At 38.1% G+C, this 26,016-nt stretch overlaps 1 protein-coding gene across 4 annotated transcripts in view; it reads right to left on the bottom strand.

Annotated features, from left to right (window-relative positions):
• The window catches only part of otud7a.L (OTU deubiquitinase 7A L homeolog), a 136,771-nt gene that overhangs the window by 50,147 nt on the left and 60,608 nt on the right, over window positions 1–26,016 (bottom strand). For all 4 annotated transcript variants that reach the window (XM_018252994.2, XM_018252993.2, XM_018252995.2 and 1 more), the window contains 3 exons: window positions 17,769–17,919; window positions 2,593–2,778; window positions 514–732 (listed from right to left, as the gene is read on the bottom strand). In XM_018252994.2, the coding sequence (XP_018108483.1) occupies window positions 514–732; window positions 2,593–2,778; window positions 17,769–17,853 (490 nt within the window). In that variant the 5' untranslated portion in view covers window positions 17,854–17,919. The remainder of the gene's footprint in view (window positions 1–513; window positions 733–2,592; window positions 2,779–17,768; window positions 17,920–26,016) is intronic.

Below are 26,016 nucleotides of genomic sequence, written 5' to 3'. Positions count from 1 at the left end.
AAATAATCCAATGCTTATTGTTATGTGAAAAGATAAGAATATGGCCAACACCTTAGCATTCAGGTGCTCATCTGTGAAAACTCTGCAGTTAAATTTAGGGACAATAAATACATTCCAATTTTGTAATAAAAATGTGTAAATTCATGGAAACCTTTTTTTACTTAAATGATTTAATTTATTCAGTTAAAGGAGAACTAACCCCTCCCCCCCACACACACATTCAAAGGTCCCCATCCACTTCCCATAATCACAGTGTATTACATAGAAAAGCGTCCTTGTTTCTGAACCTGATAGGTGCAGAGCAGCCTAGTGGAGTTCTTAGGTGCCATCTTCTGTATCTTCAGATCCTCTTCTTTCACTTTGCTAATGGACAGAAGCTACAGAGGCATACACAGTTGAAGCTAATGCCAGAATAATTCCAACTGCGCACCTGCCTGCAAACTCCTCATACAAGAGAATCTGAAGATGCAGAAGATTTACTGACCAAATCCTTAAATGTACGAATATGCTTACCTGCCTGTTCTAAAGCCACCATTGTCGATTGCTCAATTAAGTCCCGTTCAATAAAGCTTCTGAAGTCTTCGCTGTACACACTGAGGTCTGGTAGTTGGAATGTGTAGATGGGCATTTCAAGAGGAAATGGCTCACTGCTGCATTCATTGGCCACATGAAGCCGAGCAAGGGAAACAATGGCTGAGCTGGCATGGGAAATGCCTCTGGAAAGTCTCTTTTCTAGGCAAAGCAGGCACAACATAATCTCATACAAGTGAATTGTACTGTACATTTCACCGTTAAGTTACACAGGACAATGCGGATATTTTCCTAAAACCTTCTGCTAGCACAATTCTGCACAAATGAATCTGAGATTTAATTGCAATGTTAAAGGGATCCTGTCATCGGAAAACACGTTTTAAAGCATTTCTCTCCTAAAGTGCAGGCACAAGTCACATGACTTGGGGTAGCTGGGAAATTGACAATATGTCTAGCCCCATATCAGATTTCAAAATTGAATATAAAAAAAATCTGTTTGCTCTTTTGAGAAATGGATTTCAGTGCAGAATTCTGCTGGTGCAGCACTGTTAAATGATTAATTTTTTTTTTAAAAAAAGTTTTTTTCCCATGACAGTATCCCTTTAACTTATTAAATCAATTGAATTTTTTTTAATATAATTTAAGTCCACTATCCACAAGTGTTCATCCGACACCAATGAATAAACTAATTATTGGCAACACTTTTATATGAAAAAGGATTTTATTCTATAGTCCTGCTGAGAACCATGAGTGGTAATCTGACCCATCTTTATCTTCCTGTGTGTGCCCCATAGCCCAATTTCAACTTGCATGGCTGTCCTCATGCCTACACAGTAGCTTATTCAAAGAAACAGTTAAAAAATGTTTCTGGAGCAAATCTTTTCATTATTTGGTTTTACTAGTCATTTAACCCATGGACAAAAGACAGGAACATGTAACAGGCCACTGACTAGGTTTGCTATAATAACTATTATAGTTAGGTAATACAATATACAGTTGTATGTATTTCCACTTGTAGTACTTCCTGGTTGAACTTTATATGTAAATATATAAGTTATGTCTAAATTTAAGAAAAGAACATGGTTTTACGTTTTCTAATACCAGAATAGGCCTGGGACAGCAAACTATGGATAAAATGCCACTTAGAACATCTTTGATTTTGAGCATTCTGCACATTGTACTGCACATATGGAGGGACAATACACTTTATGAATTTAAACTGCTAACATTTTCTAGTGAGATTGTTTCTGATCACTAAGGGGCAGATTTATCAAAGGTCGAGGTGAATTTTCGAATGAAAAAAATTGAATTCCAAGCTATTTTTTTGTGTACTTCGACGGGTTGTCTCTTTAAAAATCCGACTTAGACAATTTGCCATCTAAAACCTGGCGAATTGCTGTTTTAGCCTATGGGGAACCTCCTAGAACCTATTTGGAGTCAATTGGTGGACTTTGGAAAATCAAAGTTTTTTTTGGGAGAAACTTTAAATCGAATTAGATCGAATGCGATATTCCTTCGATTCATATTCGGGCTTATACAGATCTATGATGATGGAAAACTGACCTATTCTACCAAAAAAAAAACTTCAACTTAATTTCGGTTGGTCTTTTTGAATTCGAAGTTTTTTCAATTCGAAATTCCACCCTTGATAAATATGCCCCTAAGTGAATCTCATACAGATTCTCACTTCCCATTTCAAATCAGTGACTGGATTATACTTTTCCTGCTGAATACTCAACTTGGGAAATTATAGAAGAAAGCATCAACTTCTGCAATGATTTCTTAAAATCACATACTACCATGACTGAGCTGAATGTTTATAATGTTATCAAAATGTTATTGAAATACTATATTTTCGAAATCACGATTGCAATACTCTCTGCTTTAAGGAAACATGTATGAATACTGAATGTGATTATACTTTATTATCTACAATAAAAAACAAGTTATAAAAAAAAAAAATCACATACTAAGCAAAGACAGATCCCCCACTCCTCTGTTCTCACCGTTCCAACTGTAGATTGATTGTATAGTAGTTCTTTATGTGCTATAGAGTATTACCTTGAGCAATGTCATCCTGTCTTTGGAGGTTTGGTTTCTCGATCTTGTTGACATGCTGGGTGATTTCTCTCTCCTGCTGCTGCTTATAGTATTTACCTTCGTTAAATACTTGAGGCAAATTTGCTGTGTGCACCTGTCGAAGTTGTTCATAATCACTTAAAGCTGCAGTGAGATCCCAGTTTTTTCCTACAGATATAACAACATTAAAAACACATTAGTGACCTACTTTAAGGAGCTTAAAATACTATAACTAGCAGTATGTGTATGCACATTAAAATTCCCGTTTCATAGATGATATTTTATTCATATGGCAGGGCCCACAGTCAGACTTACTCAAATTTATAGAAACCCTGAACCATTCAATTTAAATTCTGATCACATACGTTTTTTTAGATTTAGAAATATATCTGAAAAAAGGGAAAATTCATTTTAAAACATTTTTTAAAGAAGTTGATGTTTGCAATTATGTTTTAGCCAGCAGCAACCACCCAACATGGATAAATAATATGTCCTTGGGCCAACTATGCCGCATAAAAAGAATTGCTCTGAACCAGAAGAAATGGATTAACAAATTTGTTACAAACAGATTTGAGAAAAGGGGCTACAAAAAGGAGTGTATAAAAAAATCAGTTGAAAAGGCTGCAGGAATAAAAAGAGAGGACTTAATTAAAGGAAAGCTAGCAAATAAGGAGACTGGTAAAGATAATAGGTGCACAATATATGCACCTGGAGTCCATGGAATTAAAAGAATTTTCTCCAAGCATTGGAGTATTCTTGAATCTGACAAACTGCTGAAGGATAACATCCCAAAAAATCTGAAATAGTGTTTAAGGCAGCAGCTGGTTCATATTTATATTCCAACTAAGTTGATAGAACCAAAAAAAGATAAAAATTAACGGAAAGGTTTTTTTCCCTGTGTACTCTGCAAAGCATGCCAAGTATGCAGTGAAAAGAAAACCATTTATAGCAAATGCAGTACACATTTGCTGTATAAATTGCACGTCAGAAAATGTCATTTACTGCTTAGAATGTCCTTGTAGACTCCAGTACGTAGGGAAAACAAAGAGGAAGCTAAGGGAGCGAATCAATGAACATGTAAGGAATATTAAAGCTGGAGTAGAGAGCCATAGTGTGTCAAAACATTTTAAAGAACAGCATAAAAAGAACCCTCAGGGACTAAAATTTTGGGGTATAGTAAGTGTTGGAAAAAAATGAAGAGGGGGGACATAACGCTAAAAACGCTGCAAAGGGAAAGCAAATGGATATACGATATGCTGACTTTTATTCCCCTAGGTTTAAATATTGATATTAATCAATATAGGATATTTTAGACTGCTTGTAGGATTGCTATACTGTTCTATTTGTATAAGGTATTTATGTATTGTATTTATTTACTCATTGATTGGAACTGAACCTGCGTTCAAAAGGCAAATCTAGTACTTTTGTAGTATAAACAGCCTTTTTAACCTGGTGTCTATATGGACTTTATGGGGGAGGGGTTACCAGATCACTGAATGGACTTGCAAAAGAAATGTGAAGTTTAACCATGGCAACGCAGGCAATATAAGGAAATTAGCAGGGAAAGGAAATCCACCTCTGAAGAAGCTGACCTCAGCGAAACGCGTCAGGTGTGACATCATTTCCGGTCTTAGCAATGAGTGGAAGTACAGGTGGGATGGCCTATGTAGGCCAAACCACGAGACCTATCAAAATCCGTCTGAATGAACATAAATCGATAATAAGAAATTATAAACCTGCAACCAGTTTACCAAGACCAGCTGAAGGTAAGAGGGAAGGTGAGGAAAGAAATGCTTTTAGCAAGGCACTTTTTTGCCCACGGCCACTGGGTGGCGCAACTGCACTGGCAGATACTAGAGCGTGTGGTTACCAGACATGGGCATGATATTAAAAAGCTGTTGCACCAAAGAGAATGTTATTGGATTTGGCTCTTACAGTCCAGGCAGCCTAAGGGTTTAGATGAAGAGTACAACTTGGCTTGTTTCCTATAATTAAACTTAATTTCTTCTTTTACAGATAATATTCCTCAATATATGACAGGGACAGGTATTGAACATCTTTCTCATCACCTTGTAGGGTAAGATTTGCTAACCGCAGAATATTTCTATTTTTACACTTTTTTACACCTTTTGTATTTTGTGCGGTAATTTTTGCCTATCTTATATCTTAGGTAAATCTATGGACTTTGGTTAGTTTGGTATCGCTTCACTAAAGGACTTTGACTTATTGGAACCATTTTTTCATCATTTTTCATCAATTTTTATGTGTATTTTTACTATCAATAACATTGTTAAATTGCACCAATTATTGTAAATATATGACTTTATAATTGCACCAATCATTGCGAGTGTATGGCTTTATATGCTTGATCTCACTAATTACCGTAGGCTTGACAAAGGGGCGTGACCCTGAAACGTTGCTCACTTCCGCAATAAACGTGGGGTTCTTTGCTTGCAGCAGCCTGTGTTCCTTGGATAGTTTTATTCTTGAACATTGTTGTGAGGTGGCAGAACCTCTACCATAGAGCACCAGACATCGCATAATACATTTTGGGTGTGCGAGAGCCAGCTGTATCATCTATGGAAGTACAGATGGAACAAACGGGAGATGGAGACGCTGGCAGAACCCATCTCTTTGTATTGCAAAGGTTCACCTCCATGATCTGCACTATAAGACTGGCTTGTTTGATATGCGCTCAGAAGTTTGAATTATGTAAGTGCAATAAGTTTTAAAACCTTTTAAAAAATAAAGGCAAATTACACTAATGGCAGTCCCTGCTTTTAAATGTCTTTACCTTTTGAAGCAAGCACTAAAAGCACTTTGTTTGACTTAATTATAATTTTATTTTGGAGATAGCACCTTGTAGAAATCACTATAGCACTTTAAAACACACACAAATCGGTGCATAGACTTTCTATTGTTCAAGACACACACAGATTAGTGTTCTAACACTTTGGTTATTGCACTGAATATTAACAATATTGCACTAGATTCTGTTATTTGTTTTTTTCCATAGCCAGTGGCAGATTCTGCTAATGCCTTTAAGAGGGGCTTGGATGATTTCTTGAAGGCTATTGTGATACTTAAATCAACAATTGGTATTGATATTTGTGTATATAGTTTATGTGAGTATACTGAGGGGTCAGTGTGAGTGTGTGTATATATATGTGCACTGGGTTTCATTTGGAGGGGGGGTTGAAGATGATGGACTTTGGTCTTTTCCAACCCAATTTAACACCCATCTTAACTATGTAACTTGCTGGCACTTTATAAATAAATCATGATGATGACGATGGTTGAATGTATTGTAATGCAGAATCCATGCTATAGAGAGACCTAAAGGAGGCCATGCACTTGTGCAGCACACACCTACCAACTGTTCCATTCATTAAGGCCCAAAGCCTGAACACTCAGAATTGTAAGAGGTGCAGAGGAGACACAGTAAAAATCTAGTAGAGTTCAATATAACTTGTGACATCTGTCTGTCTAAAAAAAACAATAGTAGGGTGGGTGTGAAAGGAAGTCTTGACTGATTGTGATAGATATTACAGCCTATGGTTCTCACCCACAGAAAACAGACAAACACATTTGTATATAGCATACACATATAATACCTTGTTAAAAAATTACACAATGTTTATTGTTATTGCTATAAATTCATGCAACAGGACTACAGCCTGTAAAGTGTTCCTCTAAGACACTCGGACACCCTTAGTAAGTCTTCAATCCCCATGTCCAACTCTTTAAAAACATTCATACAGAGGTTCCAACTTGAAACCCCAATAAACTGATATACACAGCTCTGCTAGAATCTACCTAAGGTTCCATCAAATGCAGGGCTATCAGGCTGTTTGTTCCAGTAATAGCAGTTTATCTCACTATTTCCACATTGTTCACATCACTGTACAAAAACAGTGCCTTATAAATTCTAACATTACATTGTATATGGCTTGTTTCTTCTGTTTAAACACTTTCCTTTGCTATAAACCTCTGCTGTACCGAAATGAGTCATCAGCCATGTAACCTTCAGCACCCTCACAGTCATCCCTATAGGAGAATAACAGAAGACTTAAGTGCGTGGTTTACAAGCACCCTGCGGTACTCCAACCGTCTGAGTCTAAAAATGTTCACTGAAACATAAACAAATATGTAAAATACAACTTTACAAACATTTCCAAATATATTTTCAGCAAGATTAATGTCATCTCTTTGGCTAATACATTCATATTAGTAGACTACTATTTATACAAATTTCTCTAATCTAGTCAGCTCTGATTTATAGCCAAAGAGAGAGTCACACAGATCGGCCTCGGCCTGGGTAGCTATATCTTTATAGAGCTGTTTTTAATTAAGCAATAAGAATTAAAACACATTACAATACTTCTTTATTATGTTACCAGAGCAATATGGACCAAAATGTAAAGTACCTTAACACTTCCCTAAATGATAACTATATCTTCAGAAAATCATTTTGTGGGCATGGCGGATACAGCAGAATAGAAATAGAAATTGTCTACATCACAGAAACCTGTTAAAATGAGCTGACGTGAGACACTGATGTTATCTTGTTTAACAGAATGACTTCTATTCTGAGGAGTTAGTTTTAGCAACTTCCTGAAAATGACACAAAAACAAGTAGGTGTAAAGTTCCTCTGTCTTAAGACAATTCAGAAATAAAATTAGGTTCAACATAACATTTTTTGCGTGTGGTCTCTTCCATTCTTTCATGGCACCAGCTCAGACATAAAAGAATAAAGATGTTTTTATTGAAACTAAAGAGCACATGTTCTCCTAAATGCTCTGTACTTGGGGTTTTTCGGATAACGGATGTTTCCATAGTTTGGATCTTCATACCGTAAGTCTACTATAAAATCATGTAAACATTAAATAAACCCAATAGGCTGGTTTTGCTTCCAATAAAGACTAATTATATTGTAGTTTGGATCAAGTACAAGCTACTGTTTTATTATTACAGAGAAAAAGGAAATTATTTTTATAAATTTGGATTATTTGATTATAATGGAGTCTATGGGAGATGGCCTTTCTGTAATCCGCAACTTTCTGGATAATGGGTTTCCGGATAACAGATCCCATACCAGTTTATAAAAGTATAGAATGGAAAAATACTAGACATGTGGGCCCTGTTTGAAAAACTGAGGTAAGGAAGGTAAGGTTTACTCACACCTTGTTCTGGAACTGGTCTCCCTTATGTTTTGGCATAAGCAGGGTGCCAAGATATTTGCTCAAGAATGGAGGAAAGTGGTCAAATAAATAAAAACGATATAAAACAAGAAATTAAGCACGGGTTAACATTACAGTAGAATTTTTTCTTCTACTAAAAAATGGTCTCTGTTCCATGATAGCTGGCCATAGTGGTTCCCTCACATTGTCCTAAATTAACATACTATCACACTCCAGCTTTTTACTTGTAGGAAAGTTTTGCTTTCAGTAGTTCAAAGAAGCAAGGTGCAGTGCTTGTGATTTTGCACAATAAAAAGGATTTTTAAGCAAGTCCTGTGAGTGCTGAGTTATACACACACACACACACCAAACCAAACATTGGACAAGCACCCTAAATGGCTGGAACAAAAAAAAGTGAAAAGCAGCTGTGGCTCATCTTCCTCATGTGCCGATTCCCCATGCACTCCGGGTCACTACTGCTGTAAACTGTGTCTCAAGTGGCAGAGTACAACGGGTTACCAGGGGCAACAAAAATACATTTGGCTTATCTAGTGGTGAGAGCACAATTGTGCTCTGGAAGGCAGTCTCAGGGTAGCCTGCAACACAGAATTGTCATGAAGACACTGGATGACATTGGAAGATGACATTGGTGCATTGGAAGAGGAAAACTAAAACCTGCCCAATCCCCAAAGTGACCCATATCCATGGCAAATTGATATCAAGGGATTGGCAGGCCTACATACACACACAGAAAATTGTACAAAATAATCCTGTATGTGGGTGTATGGCCAGCTAGATGTACAGTATTCTCTAGCTCTAGCCCTATTCTAGTAGGGAATCTGCAATAATACGGGCAAGGAGGTGGTTATTACAGGAGCAAAGGCAAAGTTTTGATCCAGTTCTTGCAACCAATCATAAAATAGCAGTTACTAGTCTGGCATTTGACTTTTGACTGGTTGCTATGGGTTACTAGACAAGGAGAAAAATCTGGATCTGCAATTACATTACCACCTCCACCTATTATATATCTACACACAGAATGTGATACACAAGGAAACATAAACTACCAGTTGTAATCATTTGCCACCTAAAGAAGTTTGCATTACTGACATTTATGTGGTACAGGTATGGGATCTCCTATCCAGAATGTTCAGGACCTAGGGTTTTCCATTTAACAGGTATTTCTGTAATTTGGCACTTCATTCTTTAAGTCTACTAGAAAATCATGTAAACATTAAATAAAACCAAAAGACTGGTTTTGCTTCCAATAAGGATTAATTATATCTTAGTTTGGATCAAGTACAAGCTACTGTTTTATTATTACAGAGAAAAAGCAAATCACTTTGAACATTTTTGATTATTTGTATAAAATTTAGACTATGGAAGGTAGCTTTTCTGTTTTTCGAAGCTTTTCGGATAATGGGTTTCCCGATAACGAATCTCATGCCTGTACTTGCTTGTCATGCTGTATACCAGAGAAAATCTATACCAGTTCTTCCGTGTGATTTATTGCTGTTGTGCATTGCACCACTTACTTCATCTGGAAGGTGCTTGAATACAAAAGAGGATGCTAAAGCAGAGATATGAGCTTTTGCCAACACCATTAGTACAAATTAGCAGCTGACAACATGAAAAGTACATAAAGTAAAACAACAAATGTGTTGTCTGACATATTAGCAAGAGCTGCTAGCCTAAAATGCTTGATAAATCTCAGAGCATGTTTCCAGTCACAAAAACTGTTTAACAGTTTTATGCATTTTGAACTAGGGATGCACCGAACCCACTATTTTGGATTCGGCCGAACCCCCAAATCCTTTGTGAAAGATTCGGCCGAATCCGAGTTTGCATATGCAAATTAGGGGTGGGAAGGGGAAACATTTTTTCACTGCCTTGTTTTCTTATAAAAAGTCAAGCGATTTTCCCTCCCCGCCCCTTATTTGCGTATGCAAATTAGGATTCCGATTCGGCTGGGCAGAAGGATTCGGCCGAATCCCTAAACCTTTTTTTAAACACTTGGGGGCAGATTCACTAAAGGACAAAGTGGCTAACGCTAGCGACAATTCGGCGACATTGCCACCCGCAGGGACATCGCCAATACACTAACAGGCGCCAATTCGTTATTGAAATATACCATCACTAGCATTCATTCGCACTCTATCTTTTCGCTCTGGCGAAAGGTCATTACAAATTCAGTAAATTCGCCACCTCAGACCAGGCGAAGTGCTAAAAAGAAGCTAGATCTTCCTCAATCTTCTGTCACTTACATCATTTCCTGTGTGCAGAAAATGCATTAAAGTTACAAAAAACGCTGACGACTTTTCCTTTTTTGAAGCAGGATTGCCCGCAAAAGTCCTAACAAACTTTTTTTGGGGAACCGGTTTTGGAACAATCATTTTACAGTGGGCTCATGTGTAGGGCATTATATAAATTCTCTTGTCTTTATTAAGGTTCTCTGAACATTTGTAATAAAAAGTGGTATCTTCAAGCATTTGCACCAACATTTATGAAAAAAACCTCCATACAACTTTAAATCACCTGCCGTATGCAAATTGACCTAAACGCAAGATGACTAGCGAATTTTCAATAGGCATAAACGAACGCTAGCACATCTTTGCTATAAAATGCTTGAACTGCCGAAGTAACGCTAGTGACAAGTCGCCAGTATTCAGCGCCCAGTTCGCAACTTTACATATTAGTGAATTAGCGCAGTGGTAGCGAATTTGCACCTGGCGAAGTGTTGCGATTTGTGCGAAGTGGTCGCTGGCGACAATTCGCCCTTTAGCGAATCTGCCCCTTGGAGAGTTTTGGGCATTTTGCTCATCAAGCCTTTTTTAGTTCAAAAAGTGGTGTCAGAAAGTAAAGGTTTAGTAATACACTAACTAATACACTGTTTCACTGTATCACCTATAACATTTTCAAATTTACATTTCATATGAATTATTTTCTACTTAATGGTGCAGTCAAAATTGTGTAAAAATAAGAAAGCTTACATGCACTGGGTCAATACATCTCAGGGGAGAGTTTCTGTCTTGCATTGACCATTACCACTTCTTTCTCAGGACTTATATGGGTAGTGCTGTCTCCCCAGAGTAGACTGCATCAGATAATATCTATTGTAAAGTGCACATGTGGGAGCTTACTGTATAATACAGTATATACTAACATATCCTGGATAGACAGTCCCATAAGTGCATCAGAAGCATGTGATATTCCTATACTGTGCTGGAAACCAATTTGCTAAGGAGAATACCTGAAAACACGAACAGGTGTGCCTTTCATTAATGCCAGTAGCCTGATTATACTGAAAATTTAGTGGGAGCTCCCCAGGTACAAAGCAATGTATAATAAAGATGAAAACTGTACAGAGAGAGACAGAAGACCCACACAGGTATACTGTTATTAAAAAGGACACATTTCATTATTACATCATTTTAAAAATCATAATGCAGTTTGAATACATACAAAAAGACCTTTGGAGCTGTTACCCCAAAAGTTACTCCAATTGTATCTATGTAACCCAGGTACAAGAAGGATCAATGATTCCCCTACACATGTAATGAGCCACCCAATTAAGTAGTTAAATAATGTGGTCTAACCAAATGGTATTTACAGGTATAACCATAAACATTTGCTTATAACAAATAGACATACTGTAACCAGAAAATTGTAAATGTCAAAAAAGTCTCAAGGCACCTGGGACATTAACGATAGACCTACAGAAGACCAGCCCTGATGCTCCTCCCAACCTTTGAAGAAATGACAAATAGTCTCCTGGCCACCAGAATAATGTTATTGCCTAAACAGTGTGGAACCTTTCAGAGCTACAAAGAATGTGGATTCCCAGAGCAAAATTTGTATGGTCAGAGATAGTAGGTATAATAATGCAAAACACTGACAGGGTCGAAACTACAGAGGAAGCAGACCCTGTGGCTGCTGGGGGCCCTGGAGGTAAAGGGGCCCCATGAGGCCCAAATTCATATACAATTTCAATAAATATTGGTAAAAAAGGTCAACCTCTAGACATTTTTGGGGCCTGAAAAACTGAGTGCTAGATATTAAAAATAGATGAGACAGAGTATAGGGGAGCAGTAATACTTTATATTGGTGTTGCCTAGTCTGGATCTTATCAATTGTTCCTAAATTACAACTTCCATCACAAGTTCAGCAAAAAACCTGAATAGCTCTACTTCTATAAATAATAGGGCTCTAGCTCTCACAGCTTGAAGGAGTGAAGGCTGCTAGAAGAACACATACAAAGTATCATTAAATAAACCACCACTTATGTAGCTACTGAATCATTCTTCCCCACTAGTAGAAACATGTCATCAGTCGTGAAGTTCCTTAGCTCAATAGTCCTATCAGTGCTAAGTAAAAATAGGTTTTAGCTGCCAGCTAGAGTTTTCCACACCACATATACCGTATTGAAACTGACCATCTATAAACAACACAATGGATTTACCTAGTTTAGGATCTTTGAAATTATGCAATTAAGGAATTGCCCAAACCAAAGAATTTAGTAATAACTGGCACTGGAAAGACTAACACATACAACAAGCATAACAAAAAGTATATACAATTAAAGTCCAAAGATTTCTTCTACGCTATCCTAAATAGCAGCAGCAGTTCTGTCAAGAGTCATTCTTCTAGAGCTGGTAGGACATGCAGTTCATGGTACCTGTGTATCATGTGTAGCAGCCTACTGTACCAGAAAACTGTAAAAACCCACTTTTTTAGGAGTATGCAACTGCCACACATTTTTGCTTTGACACAGACAATATCCATATTTGTATTAACACTCAACGGAACTGATGCCTAAATGTACCACCTTTCTAGGAGAAAATTAACGTTTCACGATTTATCACCAATTGCTATGTAAGTTGTATGTAGTCCCCTTACACAAGTAGAATTATTTATTGAGTTTATTTGAATACAGCCCCAGTACCTCTGCCAGAAACCATTCAAATGGAAGACAGGCATGTAGTAGCGTCTGATCTGCAGCTCTTTCACAAGATTATTAGTTCCCATCAGAGCACAAAGCCTTTAATTTTATTCCTTCCAGTCAGCCTAGCAATTACATCAATAGCTCACAAGACACGGGAACATTTCTTAAGGACATAAAATAAAGCAATTGGCAGTTATGATTAGGAAGTTCGTTTTGTAAGTGCTCAGTGCCAGTCCAAGATGAAATCAGAACCACACAAAATCTGCAATGAATTTTCCCTTAAAGCTGATTAACAGAGGAAACTGATGTTAAAGCAGAATGGCGGCCGCAATTCACACACAGACAATGAGCATTAGAATCTGCTGTAATCCTTTTACTGATTTATAAATATTAAGGCTTTAGTGGGATAGAAAAAATTGCTTTGCGGGTTAAAGGGATACTGTCATGAGAAAACATGTTATATTTCAAAACGCATCAGTTAATAGTGCTGCTCCAGCAGACTTCTGCACTGAAATCTAATTCTCGAAAGAACAAAGATTTTTTTATATTCAATTCTGAGGGGGGCTAGACATATTGTCAGTTTCCCAGCTGCCCCAGTCATGTGACTTGTGCCTGCACTTTAGGATGGAACTAGTTTCTGGCAGGCTGTTATTTCTCCTACTTAATGTAACTGAATGTGTCTCAGTGGGACTTGGCTTTTACTATTGAGTCTTGTTTTTAGATCTACCTGGGAGCTATTATCTTGTGTTAGGGAGCTGCTATCTGGTTAACTTCCCATTGCTCTTTTGTTAGGCTGCTTAGGGGGGAAAGGGAGGGGGTGATATCACCCCAACTTGCAGTACAGCAGTAAAGAGTGACTAAGTTTATCAGAGCACAAGTCACATGACTGGGGCAGCTGGGAAACTGACAATATGTTTAGCCCCATGTCAGATTTCAAAATTGAATATAAAAAAATCTGTTTGCTCTTTTGAAAAATGTATTTCAGTGCAGAATTCCTCTGGAGCAGCACTATAAACTGATGCGTTTTGAAAATAACATGTTTTCCCATGACAGTATCCCTTTAAGAAAAAGTGACTAATGGTATGCCATGCAGCAAAGGGCACCACCAGTTGCACAGGTTATTTTCTTCATTCTATAATAGAGTAGCCACCACTTTAAGAGTGATGAATAATTTCCATTCTAGAATTATACACGAGCTGTGTTGCAAAGTATATACTGAGCACAGTATATTATAGAGCTCTAACGAATATTTGGAATAAAAATAGGTGGGAAGCATATTGTGATTATTCCACTGTTCAAGTTAAAGAACAGAAAGGAACAGACAGTATCTGAGCTCTCTGCTTGTGACTGATGAATTGTACATTTCCTCCATGTCTTTAACATTAGAAATGGTTTCAGTGGAGTCATGGTGAGCAGATACATAAATATGTGCTACTCTGAATAGTAAAATGGAATACATGTCAGACGATTTAAAAATAAAAACTCTGCAAGATATAGCTTCATAAAAACAACGGGTACCACCATCATTGCCTACAAAAAAAGGGGAATAAGCCATTGTGTGTGTTACTACTTTATAAAGGAACAGTATGTCTCTGGGTCTGTTATCAGGGCGGACCATGAGTGCAGGGGTTGTAGTATTCATATGGTCAACTGATTCCACTATTACACTGTGCAACCTATAGAGAACTATGCAAATTCAGTCAGATTACCACCATTTAGCCAAATGTTAAAGGGAATTTGTAATCAGTAAAATGTCTTGCTCCTATGTAGAGAAATTAGCCAATTTTTAATGCATGTTCTTTATTTTTTCTGTACCATATACAGTAACCTCTTTCCATCAATCACAGGTTAAACCAGAAGCTGATCTGATCCTCTTCCTAGGAGAGAAGGTGGAACTCCAGTCTACTGAGCAGAGGTGGAGTCTAATGAGAAAAACTCTGGCACTCGAGGCAAGTGAAATGCAGGGTTTCCCCTTGCTTTTATTTCTTGTGCAGACGTGCATTTAATAAAGGGGTCACCCCGAAACATTACACGTCTGCACAAGAAATCAAAGCAAGGGGAAACCCTGCATTTCACTTGCCTCGAGTGCCAGAGTTTTTCTCATTCTACTATATATTGGGGGTTGCCGTACCTCTACCCTGTGCACCAGGCGTTCTCTGGGAAGTTATTAGAGTGTGCTCTGCTTCACCTTGTTCCTGTTAACAGAGGTGGAGTCTGCAAGATCCTGCTGACTGAATGACAGAAACACCCACTTGTCCCACTGGCTGCTGCCCTGCACAATAGACAAGAGTGACCCTCCAAGTACGAGTGTTGCTTGGAGAGCTACTTTGTTTATCCTGTTAGCTGGACCACTGTCAGGAATTACAGGGCTCCACACTGCTAAGTTAGTAGGGACCACACCCAGGGGGCTCCAATTATAAAGTCGTTGGTCACTTGGGCCTCTGGGAGGAGGGTCCTATAAAGAAGTACAATGGGCCCCAAAGGGGAAAAAAGATCCTCGACCCACCAAGCTACAACCATTATTCTACCCACAGTCCACTAAAACGCTGCCCCCTTCAAGACCCACAAATCACACTTTAAGGTGCCTTGGGGTCCTCTCTGACATGGAGCCCCTGACAGTGACCCTACTTGTGGGTGAGAGAGAGCATGTCGTTTTAAGTTAACAATAATAGTGAAAAGTCATGGTAAAACCGCACATGTGTCTGGCACCTTAATGGATAAAGGACTATAAAGATCACATTTCCCTACCCTTCCAGCATCTAATTAATATGCAGATTTTTTTTTTTGCTTTGAACTTTTGCTTGTTCTTCCAAAGCAGTGGAATAGCAAAATAAAATATGTTAAAGTAGCTAATAGGCTCATGATTAAGTGTCTGTGGAGATACAAAATGTGTAAGGCTATGCCATAAATACTGGCTTTGTTTATACATCTGTGTGGAGGTTTGGTCCTTGAGGGCCTGCTCAATCATATATTCGGTTTGGATTCGCTCCCTAAGCTGAAGGTTCAGAGCAGTGCACCTGAACCTACTCCTATACCTGATGAGTTAACTCTTGAGACCTTTTTTGTTGTGGTGCGCTTATTTAATGTTTACCTGATTTACTAGTAGACTTAAGGTATGATGATCAAAATTACAGAAAGATCCATTATTTGGATAACAAGTCCAATAACTGTATTACAAATGTTTGCAAACATTACATTTGACTGAGTACCTCTGTGGCTTCACGCACCTGAATTCACCAACTTTTAGGTCATCTGAGAGTCACAGACACACCCTGGGCAACCGTTTAGATTTAGGCACAACGCTTCTGACATAAAATACCACAAGCCAGTACTGCGTTACAAACAACACCAGTGCATAGTTCTTTTTCGCATCATGTTCTTATTATGTCTATGTATTTTAATAAGTAAAAACCACTAAGGCACATTCTGCTCATCAATTGATAAATATACACATTTTCCACAATATAATTAAAAGTTGACAACAGTTTAATTTGTTAAAAGCACATGGATGCTATACACAGAATGCCAAGAAAACCACAGCGATTATTTTGTCTTTTTTGGTAGGATGTGGAAAAAGTCTCTCCTCTTTATTATATTGTTTAAAAGCAGCTTACAAAGAAAAACTATAGGTGCTACACTACACCATTAAATTATAATAAAGCACACCATCTGCTTCTGTTGGCAAACACTAGTGTTTTTTGCTGCGAAAGCAAATAGACATATGTCCTGCTCACTTCACAAGAATTTTCTGCTGATCTTAAGTCAGCAGATCGCTTAGCTGCAAAGCCAATGGGAGCTTGCCAAGGAAGATAGCAGTCACTAATCCCAATTCCTCTACAAGTGCCCAATGGGGGTATTCTGTGCCAACTTGTGAACTGTTTAAATACAACAATTTCATGGTGGTTCTTTAAAAATCATTATGGTTTGGGATTTATTAAAGCTCACTAAGTCTCATTTATGAAACCCTGGGCAAGGTGCAAAAAACAAACAAGAGTTACAAATAACCATGCAATGTGCAAGTCTAAATTCTAAGAATACATTCATCCTGTACGATAACCCCTTTTGTTGCATCATACCACTACTCTTTACTTTATCCCCATGATTCTCTGCTCTTCAAAGAACCTAGGCAACTGTAAAGAAACTCCTGCTGCTTTAATCAGCTTGTCATGGATGCCCATGATCTGGGTAGGCAGGCAGGTTAAGACACACTTACAACTCAGTCCATGCATTGACTTAAGACCAGCCACTTGAGATCTTCCTGGGGCTTGCTGAGATTTGTCTCCAGGGCTAATGTATTTGCCTGCAATAATGGGTTTTGTGGTACATTTCCTCAGTATGTATTCAAAGAATACAACTACTTGCACCCAAGATCATGGACGAAAACACAGCCATACACTTTTTCAGGTGTAGTTGTGGTGCTTCCTGTTTCTGCCATTCACCTGGGTTTGACTGCCTTGCACACAAAAGAACTTGCAGAACAGATACAACTGAAGAGCATTGGTGATGTTTCCATGAAAAGGTTTGCCCATACAAACCTATGACCATGTAAAGAGGCATGCCCCACTGGAGTTCACAATCTAAGGCACTTATCACATTGAGCACACCAGGGTCAGTTCATTTGGAGACAACTTGTCTTTAGGATTGTGGGCACTATGCAAAACATATGTTGTATCATGGATAACAGATGCCAGTTCTGTACCATTACTAGGGTTACTGACCTTAACATCTAAAATCAGTAAAAATGCCAGGCTATATTTTTTGCTTTGATCCAACTACTCACATATCTTTTTTCATTACATCACCCCAATTCCCACATTAGTCTCTGATTTATATCATTTGATTTATTATTTCTAACAATAAATTACTTTCGAAATTATTTGAAAACAGAAAATCGTAACCATTTGCAAATGACAACTGCCTGGGAGAATATCCCATGTAATCAACACAATTAAGTACTAAGGACTTTCATACCTCGTCATATTAAATATAAATCTAGCACTTTTTTTCTAAAAACAGAAAACAATTATTTTCTTACCTTCGAGCAAGTCCCTTGCCAGACCCGGTTCAGCCCCTGTGGACCGAACAAAGTCTGACAGGACTGAGTCCATATCCAGAGTCATGTGATCATGTAGTGGCGCTGCTTTGCAAGCAGCAGGAGTAGAAGGGATAAACTAGAACACCTCCATCTACAGACAAGAAAAAAATGAAACAAATCATTAGGCGTTTCAAAGCAATATCTTATTCTACATTACATCAATTAAGGCAGATTCTTGAAAAAGTATATTTATATAACAGAAGATCTTGTAACACTATAATAATATGTCTTCTTAAAACGCAAATTAAATTGATATGCTGCTGTCAAAACATAAGCATAGTTACTGAAAACATCAAATGACTGGCACAAGAAGTTTGGCATTAATGAAGAATAATACACAGTAACACAATGAACTTTAAATAAGAATCAGTGAACTGACCACTAGCTTCAAAGTTTCAACAGCACTGATGTAAAAACAAGCAGAAAAAGAGAGAAATATATAGGAAGCCTGACAAAGGAATAGTATGTTAGTGGCTGCAGCTTACCATGGGCTGCCTGTGCCATGCTGCTCACAGAAGAGCAACAATTCCTCCACTGTGTGACAATGACTCACTGCCCCAATAACAGAATAGCGGATGGGATCTCAGTTATAAGAGCTACTAATATGCAAATACATGGTTGTTTTTCCGCAGTGCTTGGAAAATTCGATTCTTGTCATTCCTCATTGACATTTCTAGCAAAGTGAAAACATCCTGAACAAGTGAATGTGCTTCACAAATGCAAATACTCGACAGCAGTTTCTTTTTTTTAATTTTCTTCCGTAGCAATTTGAGATAAGATTTGGTTAAAGGGATATTCTTAGGATTTTTATGGTGTTGTTTTTATTTCTAAATTATACACTTTAAACTGCAAATAATTCGCTCTATCATATCAGATTTTATTCCTGAACTAACAATTATATTTTTTTAGTTGTAATATTGGTGTGTAGGCAGCCATCTCAGGTCATTTTGCCTGATCCTGTGCTTTCAGCCAGCACTTTATAATGGAACTGCTTTCATATAAGCTATTGTTTCTCCTATTCAATTAAACGGAAGGGGTCGCAGTGGGACTTGGATTTTTACCATTGAGTGATATTCTTAGATCTACCAGGGAGCTGTTATCTTGTGTCAGGGAACTGTTATCTGGTTACCTTCCTATTGTTCTATTGATAGACTGCCGGGGGTGGGGGGAAGGGAGTGGATGATACCTGCAGTGCAGCAGTAAAGAGTGACTGAAGTTTATCAGAGCACAAATCACATGACTGAGGCCTCGCACCTGGGAAACTGAAATGTCTAGCCTTATGTCAGATTTTAAAATTAAATATTAAAAAACCTGCTCTTTTGAAAAAATTATTTCAGTGCAGAAGTCTGCCGGAGCAGCAATATTAACTGAGGCGTTTTGAAAAAAAATGTTTTCCCCCGACAGAATACAATAAGGTTTTCCTACATAAATTATTTCAGGACACCATTTTGATCCACCAAAGCATAACGTATTGAAAAGATTTTCAAGCAGTTTGTCAACAGACTGGTCACTATTTTTTAAATACCATTGTTATACCATACAGTACACTAGATACATCTATAGACCAATATTCAAACATGCACAACAAGAGTTGTTATATAACACAACTTTCATTGTGTGCTGATTTTCTAATTGTTGAGGCATTACAAATCTCCACACAAGGCTCCAGTTATCTTAAAGTTACCTATTAAAAGAGCTACTGTAAATGACATGTTAACATAATTTCTTTGTAGATATTCATGTCTTATAATTCACTCCAAACACACACACTTTAAATAAACACTTTATCCAACAGGTTTGTCTTTGTCACCCCTGAAAAAAAAGAGTGAAAAGTAGCATTGGACTCTTGCTCAGTTTATTCTGGAAAGGTCATTCAGCAGAGGGAAGGCCAAGCAGAGTGATTAGTGGGAATACTGTAAGGGACTTTGTTTTCTGAATAGAGTGCTTGAACATGCTTCTACCCACCAGCTCTTTCCAAGGGAGTGAAGGAATAGCTACAGTTATAGTACCAGCTGAAATGCAGAACAGTCAACACATTCCTGCATAAACTGCCACCAAAGTGTACAGCCCAGTCCAACAGCTAGTCTCTGCAAACATGGAAACCAATTTAAACTAAACTAACAAGATCAACATGTGTGACAATAATATATCATATACAAAAGGGGGTTGTGGGAGCACTCACATTGCTAAGTAGAAATGTATATAAGTATAAGGGAAGTGCTACTGATATAACCAGTGCACATTCCCTGGGCCCCTGTCTAATAATATATCATGACAGACCTCAATGCCTTCAGCATTAGGTCCAGCAAGAACAATGTCTTCTTCATAACTTTTTTTTTTTTTTTCAATTTAGTATGTAGCCACTAGAGAGCAAGTAGAAGCCAGGTCCATAAATATTTGGACATTGATAAAAAAAAAATTCAGTTCATTGGACAGTTGACTGACAAGTGGTTCCATGGCCGGATCTTGGGTTTCTCCATATTACAGTGGTGTGAAAAACTATTTGCCCCCTTCCTGATTTCTTATTCTTTTGCATATTTGTCACACAAATGTTTCTGCTCATCAAAAACCGTTAACTATTAGTCAAAGATAACATAATTGGACACAAAATGCAGTTTTTAAATGAAGGTTTACATTATTAAGGGAGAAAAAAAACTCCAAATCTACATGGGCCTGTGTGAAAAAGTGATTGCCCCCCTTGTCAAAAAATAACTTAACTGTGGTTTATCACACCTGAGTTAAATTTCAAAGGTTATAAAGACATTTCTAAAGCTTTGGTACTCCAGCAAACCACAGTGAGAGCCATTATCCACAAATGGCAAAAACATGGAACAGTGGTGAACCTTCCCAGGAGTGGCCGGCCGACCAAAATTACCCCAAGAGCGCAGAGACAACTCATCCGAGAGGCCACAAAAGACCCCAGGACAACATCTAAAGAACTGCAGGCCTCACATGCCTCAATTAAGGTCAGTGTTCACGACTCCACCATAAGAAAGAGACTGGGCAAAAACGGCCTGCATGGCAGATTTACAAGGCGCAAACCACTTTTAAGCAAAAAGAACATTAAGGCTCGTCTCAATTTTGCTAAAAAACATCTCAATGATTGCCAAGACTTTTGGGAAAATACCTTGTGGACCGAAGAGACAAAAGTTGAACTTTTTGGAAGGTGCGTGTCCCGTTACATCTGGCGTAAAAGTAACACAGCATTTCAGAAAAAGAACATCATACCAACAGTAAAATATGGTGGTGGTAGTGTGATGGTCTGGGGTTGTTTTGCTGCTTCAGGACCTGGAAGACTTGCTGTGATAGATGGAACCATGAATTCTACGGTCTACCAAAAAATCCTGAAGGAGAATGTCCGGCCATCTGTTCGTCAACTCAAGCTGAAGCGATCTTGGGTGCTGCAGCAGGACAATGACCCAAAACACACCAGCAAATCCACCTCTGAATGGCTGAAGAAAAACAAAATGAAGACTTTGGAGTGGCCTAGTCAAAGTCCTGACCTGAATCCTATTGAGATGTTGTGGCATGACCTTAAAAAGGCGGTTCATGCTAGAAAACCCTCAAATATAGCTGAATTACAACAATTCTGCAAAGATGAGTGGGCCAAAATTCCTCCAGAGTGCTGTAAAAGACTTGTTGCAAGTTATCGCAAACGCTTGATTGCAGTTATTGCTGCTAAGGGTGGCCCAACCAGTTATTAGGTTCAGGGGGCAATTACTTTTTCACACAGGTTTGGATTTCTTTTCTCCCTAAATAATAAAAACCCTCATTTAAAAACTGCATTTTGTGTTTACTTGTGTTATCTTTGACTAATAGTTAAATGTGTTTGATGATCATAAACATTTTGTGTGACAAACATGCAAAAGAATAAGAAATCAGGAAGGGGGCAAATAGCTTCATTAATAATAAGCAGGTAAAAGGTCTGAAGCTGATTCCAAGTGTGGAATTTGCATTTGAAAGCTTTTGCTGTGAACTCTTAAAGGAGAAGGAAAGGTACCAAAGAAGTTTATTGTCAATAGATTAGCCACAATACTACAAGCTATAACACTATATTTATTCTGTAGAATGCTTTACCATACCTGAGTAACAGCTCTAAAAACTCTCTCTGTTTGTTTAGGATAGAAACTGCCATATTCACTTGGTGTGACATCAATTCCTGCCTGCATTTCCCTGCTCAGTCATAGCTCTGGGCTCAGATGACAGCAGGAAGGGGAGGAGGTAGGGGGAGAGGAGCAAACTGAGCATGCTCAAGCCCTGCCCTGGAGGTATAAGCTGAAAACAGGAAGTCTGATAAAGAAGCCCATGTGTACACAATAGAAGGAAAGAAATGCTGTGTTTCTTTTGTCAGAGGACTCAGAGCAACATTACTTTGAGGGGTTACTGGTGTATTTATATAGACCTTTCTGATAAAGCTTACTTAGGTTAAGTCTTTCCTTCTCCTTTAATACAAGGTCCAAACAGCTATCAATGCAAACATGGAACTGGCTGTACCATAAAAATATAAACACTGGTAGTTTGTTATAACTAAAAGGTCCATAATTTGCAGCAACATAAATAGGTAGTTTTCATCAGAGCCCAAATAAGTTAGGGAATAGGGAATTCTAGAGAATGGATGTAGCACATGAAAAGTTTTGGATGCAAGAATTCAAAGAGGTACCGACTTGGGATGAGAGAAGAACATCATGCGAAGAAGAGATTACATCTGGGGAGTATTTTGCAAGTGCTAGGTTTATGTGTGGTGGTGTGAGAGTGCTCAGTGTTTTGTAAGCACAATAGTTTTGAGCACAATAGTTTTTAAGTCAGTTAGTTGTATGACAGGTGAAAGAACTTGGAGGGAGGGAGAACACTTGTAGAGCCTAAGGGTAGGTATATGAGTCAGGCAACAGTGTTCATGATGTATTGAAGGAGGGTCAGATTAGAAATGGGGAATCCATATAACAGTGTGTTGTAGCACAACGTGAATGGGATATGATGGGAATATATAGAAGTATTTTGGTCATCTCATGTGTTAGGATAGGTTGAATATGGGAAATGTTCCTACGTTGCAAGTGGCAACATTTTTGAGCATCTGTATGTGGGATATCAGAGTTATCAACACTAGTTATTTTGGGAAGAAAAACAAATGTAGAAGATGGAAAGATAGCCAGTTCAGTTTTGTCCATGTTCAGTTTTAGACACAAGAAGACGTGAACAAAGAGACTGCTCTAAGATCGTATGTGACACCAGTTAGAAAGGAGGGCAAGTAGATTTCCGTTTCATCAGCATAAAAATGATATAGAAATTTGAAAGTAACTGATCAGCTTCCCAAGACTAGTAGAGTTTTGTGGTACCCCACTTGAGACTGAATAGGGTGAAAGGTTGAAGGCAGCATGAGATCAATTAGAGTAATTAAATGAAATTCAGTATAGTGTAGACTACTGAATCTCAAATGAAAAGAGAATATGGAGAATACAGAAAATATGGAGACAAATCAAAATGGAGCAGTGGCCTTTGGGTTTTGATATAAGGACATCAATGTCTACTTCTGTGAGAACTGTTTATATGGAGTGATGGGACAGAAATCAGAGTGTAGTGGGTCTAGTGAAAAGAAAGACATGCATACAATTTACTATGTATGTGTTGTTTCAGCTATATGCATGAAAATGAAGATGAGAAGGGAGATTGGTTGATAACTGGAAAGGGATGTAGGGTCTATAGTTGGCCTCTAAATTTTAATGACAGCATGTTGAGTGTTCAGGGAAATGTGCTGGTAGACAAAGATACATTAAAAAGTGAAGTTAGTGTTGGAGATAATAGGTAAGAAAGGAGAAAAGAGACAGCCTTCTCCATCAGTGGGAAGAAAGATGTATAAGATAAGGTGAAGAAGAAATGAGGGCAAATATATAATTGTGTAACTCGCCTCTGGGTCAGGCTTAATTTCCTGGTCAATGCTCCTGGAAATTACTTGTACATGTTACTTTGAAAATAGCTTGTAAAGTCTACTGAAGTGATACAGGAGGTGGTCTGAGTGGTTGCAGTAGGGAAGTAAAGGTAGTAAAGAGTTGTATGGGATTGCAGGACTGTTGAATGCATGTAGGAATGAGGAAAAATACGACTGGTTTGCAGAATACAGCATGCCTACATTTTTGTAAGGCGTTTTTAAATGCACAACTTTTTATTTCTGGTGGCTGAGGTGCTAAGTTTGCAAAATTTAAATATGCAAAGCAAATGCATTGTGCATATTTTTCCACTCAGATGTATAATATATGATTTATGCTCAAATGGTAGCGGATGTTTTTAAAGGAAGAAGTCTCTAACAAGCAATGCAAGATGGCTCACCGTCTCAGACCTTAGGGTTCATTTGCAAGAGGGTCACTGTCAGGGGCTCCATGTCAGAGAGGGCCCCACGGCACCTTAAAGTGTGATTTGTGGGTCTTAAAGGGACAGCGTTTTAGTGAACTGTTGGTAGAATAATGGGAGTAGCTAGGTGGGTCAGGGATCTTTTTTCCCCTCTGGGGCCCCATTGTACTTCTTGGCAGGACCCTCCTCCCAGGGGCCCAAGTGACCAATGAGTTTATTACTAGAGCCCCCTGGGTGTGGTCCCTACTAACTTAGCATTGTGGAGCCCTGTAATTCCTGACTGTGGTCCAGCTAACAGTATAAACAAAGTAGCTCTCCAAGCAACACTCCTACTTGGAGGGTCACTCTTGTCTATTGAGCAGGGCAGCTGCCAGTGGGACACGAGTGGGTGTTTCTGTAATTGCAGTAAGCAGGATCTTGCAGACTCCACCTCTGCTCAGTGGTGCTACTTTCTCTCCTAGGAAGAGGAATAGATCAGCTTCTGGTTTAACCTGTGGTTGAGGGAAAGAGGTCACTGTATATGGTACAGAAAAAATAAAGAATATGCATTAAAAGTGTCTCCTATGTCTCCATAGGAGCAAATCAGCACATTTTACTGATTACAAATTTCCTTTAACATTGGGCTAAATTGGGGTAATCTGGCTGTAGGTTAGTTTGTCAGAATTCGTGAGTATATTGCATGGTCACAATGCTCTGTGAAGTTCCCTAGGGGCATCCTTAATGGGATAAATGGGAATGTGCCTGTAAGACATGCTTGCTTCTTAAAACTGATGGAATGATGGAAGGAAGATAAGTTTGAGCAGTACGGTATATTAAGAGTCTAGGATAGATATGGTTGTTCAGCGCACTACTTTTTATAGATTGTTTCTTTACCAAATGTAATTGTGTTGCCAGAGCACAATGAATTCTGCCTTTTTACTTCTAGATAAACTACATATTAACTTCATTCAATGCGAAGGTCAAAGGATAAAGGTGATTTCATGATAGATTGCTCTTGAAAACTGCCAAGCAACGCAGGCACAGCCATTTTAAAAATAATTCTTGTTGTCTTATTGGACCTGAATATATAATAATCACATATAAAGCCATAAATAGATAGAATTTCTATAAATGCCATGTTTAACTGTTGATTTAGAGGCATAAATACCACTAGTATTCAATGCCAGAATCTCATAATCTACAACAATAGTTTTTTTGAACAGACTGCAGAACTCCCTTTATAATTTATGGATTATTTCTCTTTAGGTGGTTTGTTGAGTTAAGATTTTTCTCTTCAAACAAGAATCATTATGAAGCTGAAATGCTTTATTCCTAGCTTCTAAGTTCTTAATTAAACATGGTGCTTGATAACAAGAAACAGGTATGATGCTGAGCTATGGTATGAATTGGAGACCTCTAGTCTACTGCTTCCTTCCAAATAAGTCACGTAGAGGAGTTTTCTGGATCTAGAAAAAACAACATTAGTATTTCATTCCAACCACATCTTTTTTTAATATAAAGTTACAGCTCTGTCTGCTGGAATGTAGCAGATGTGCCTTCTGGATCACAATGTCATTGAATTAAACAACCTGCTCGGGGGCGTACACATGTACACTTAAAATGAAACAGGATTTATATTGTAATTCTGGATAATAAACACATGATTACACATCAACATACATAATACAGTAACAAGTACTTGCAATAACACTGAAAATACGATGTACAGGAAAAAAAAACATTTAAAAAAAGAGGAATACTATGGTTCATTTACTAGTACTGACAATGTGCAAAGTGCAAATTTCATGGGCAGTCAGTTTGATTTTTACTCATAATTCCAGCATAATCTGGTTACCAGAGGATGATA

Source organism: Xenopus laevis, chromosome 3L, assembly GCF_017654675.1.
Source record: "Xenopus laevis strain J_2021 chromosome 3L, Xenopus_laevis_v10.1, whole genome shotgun sequence".
In the NCBI taxonomy this organism is placed as follows: Eukaryota; Metazoa; Chordata; class Amphibia; order Anura; family Pipidae; genus Xenopus; species Xenopus laevis.
Note: the sequence above shows the minus strand (reverse complement) of the source record. Positions and strands in the feature narration are given on the sequence as shown.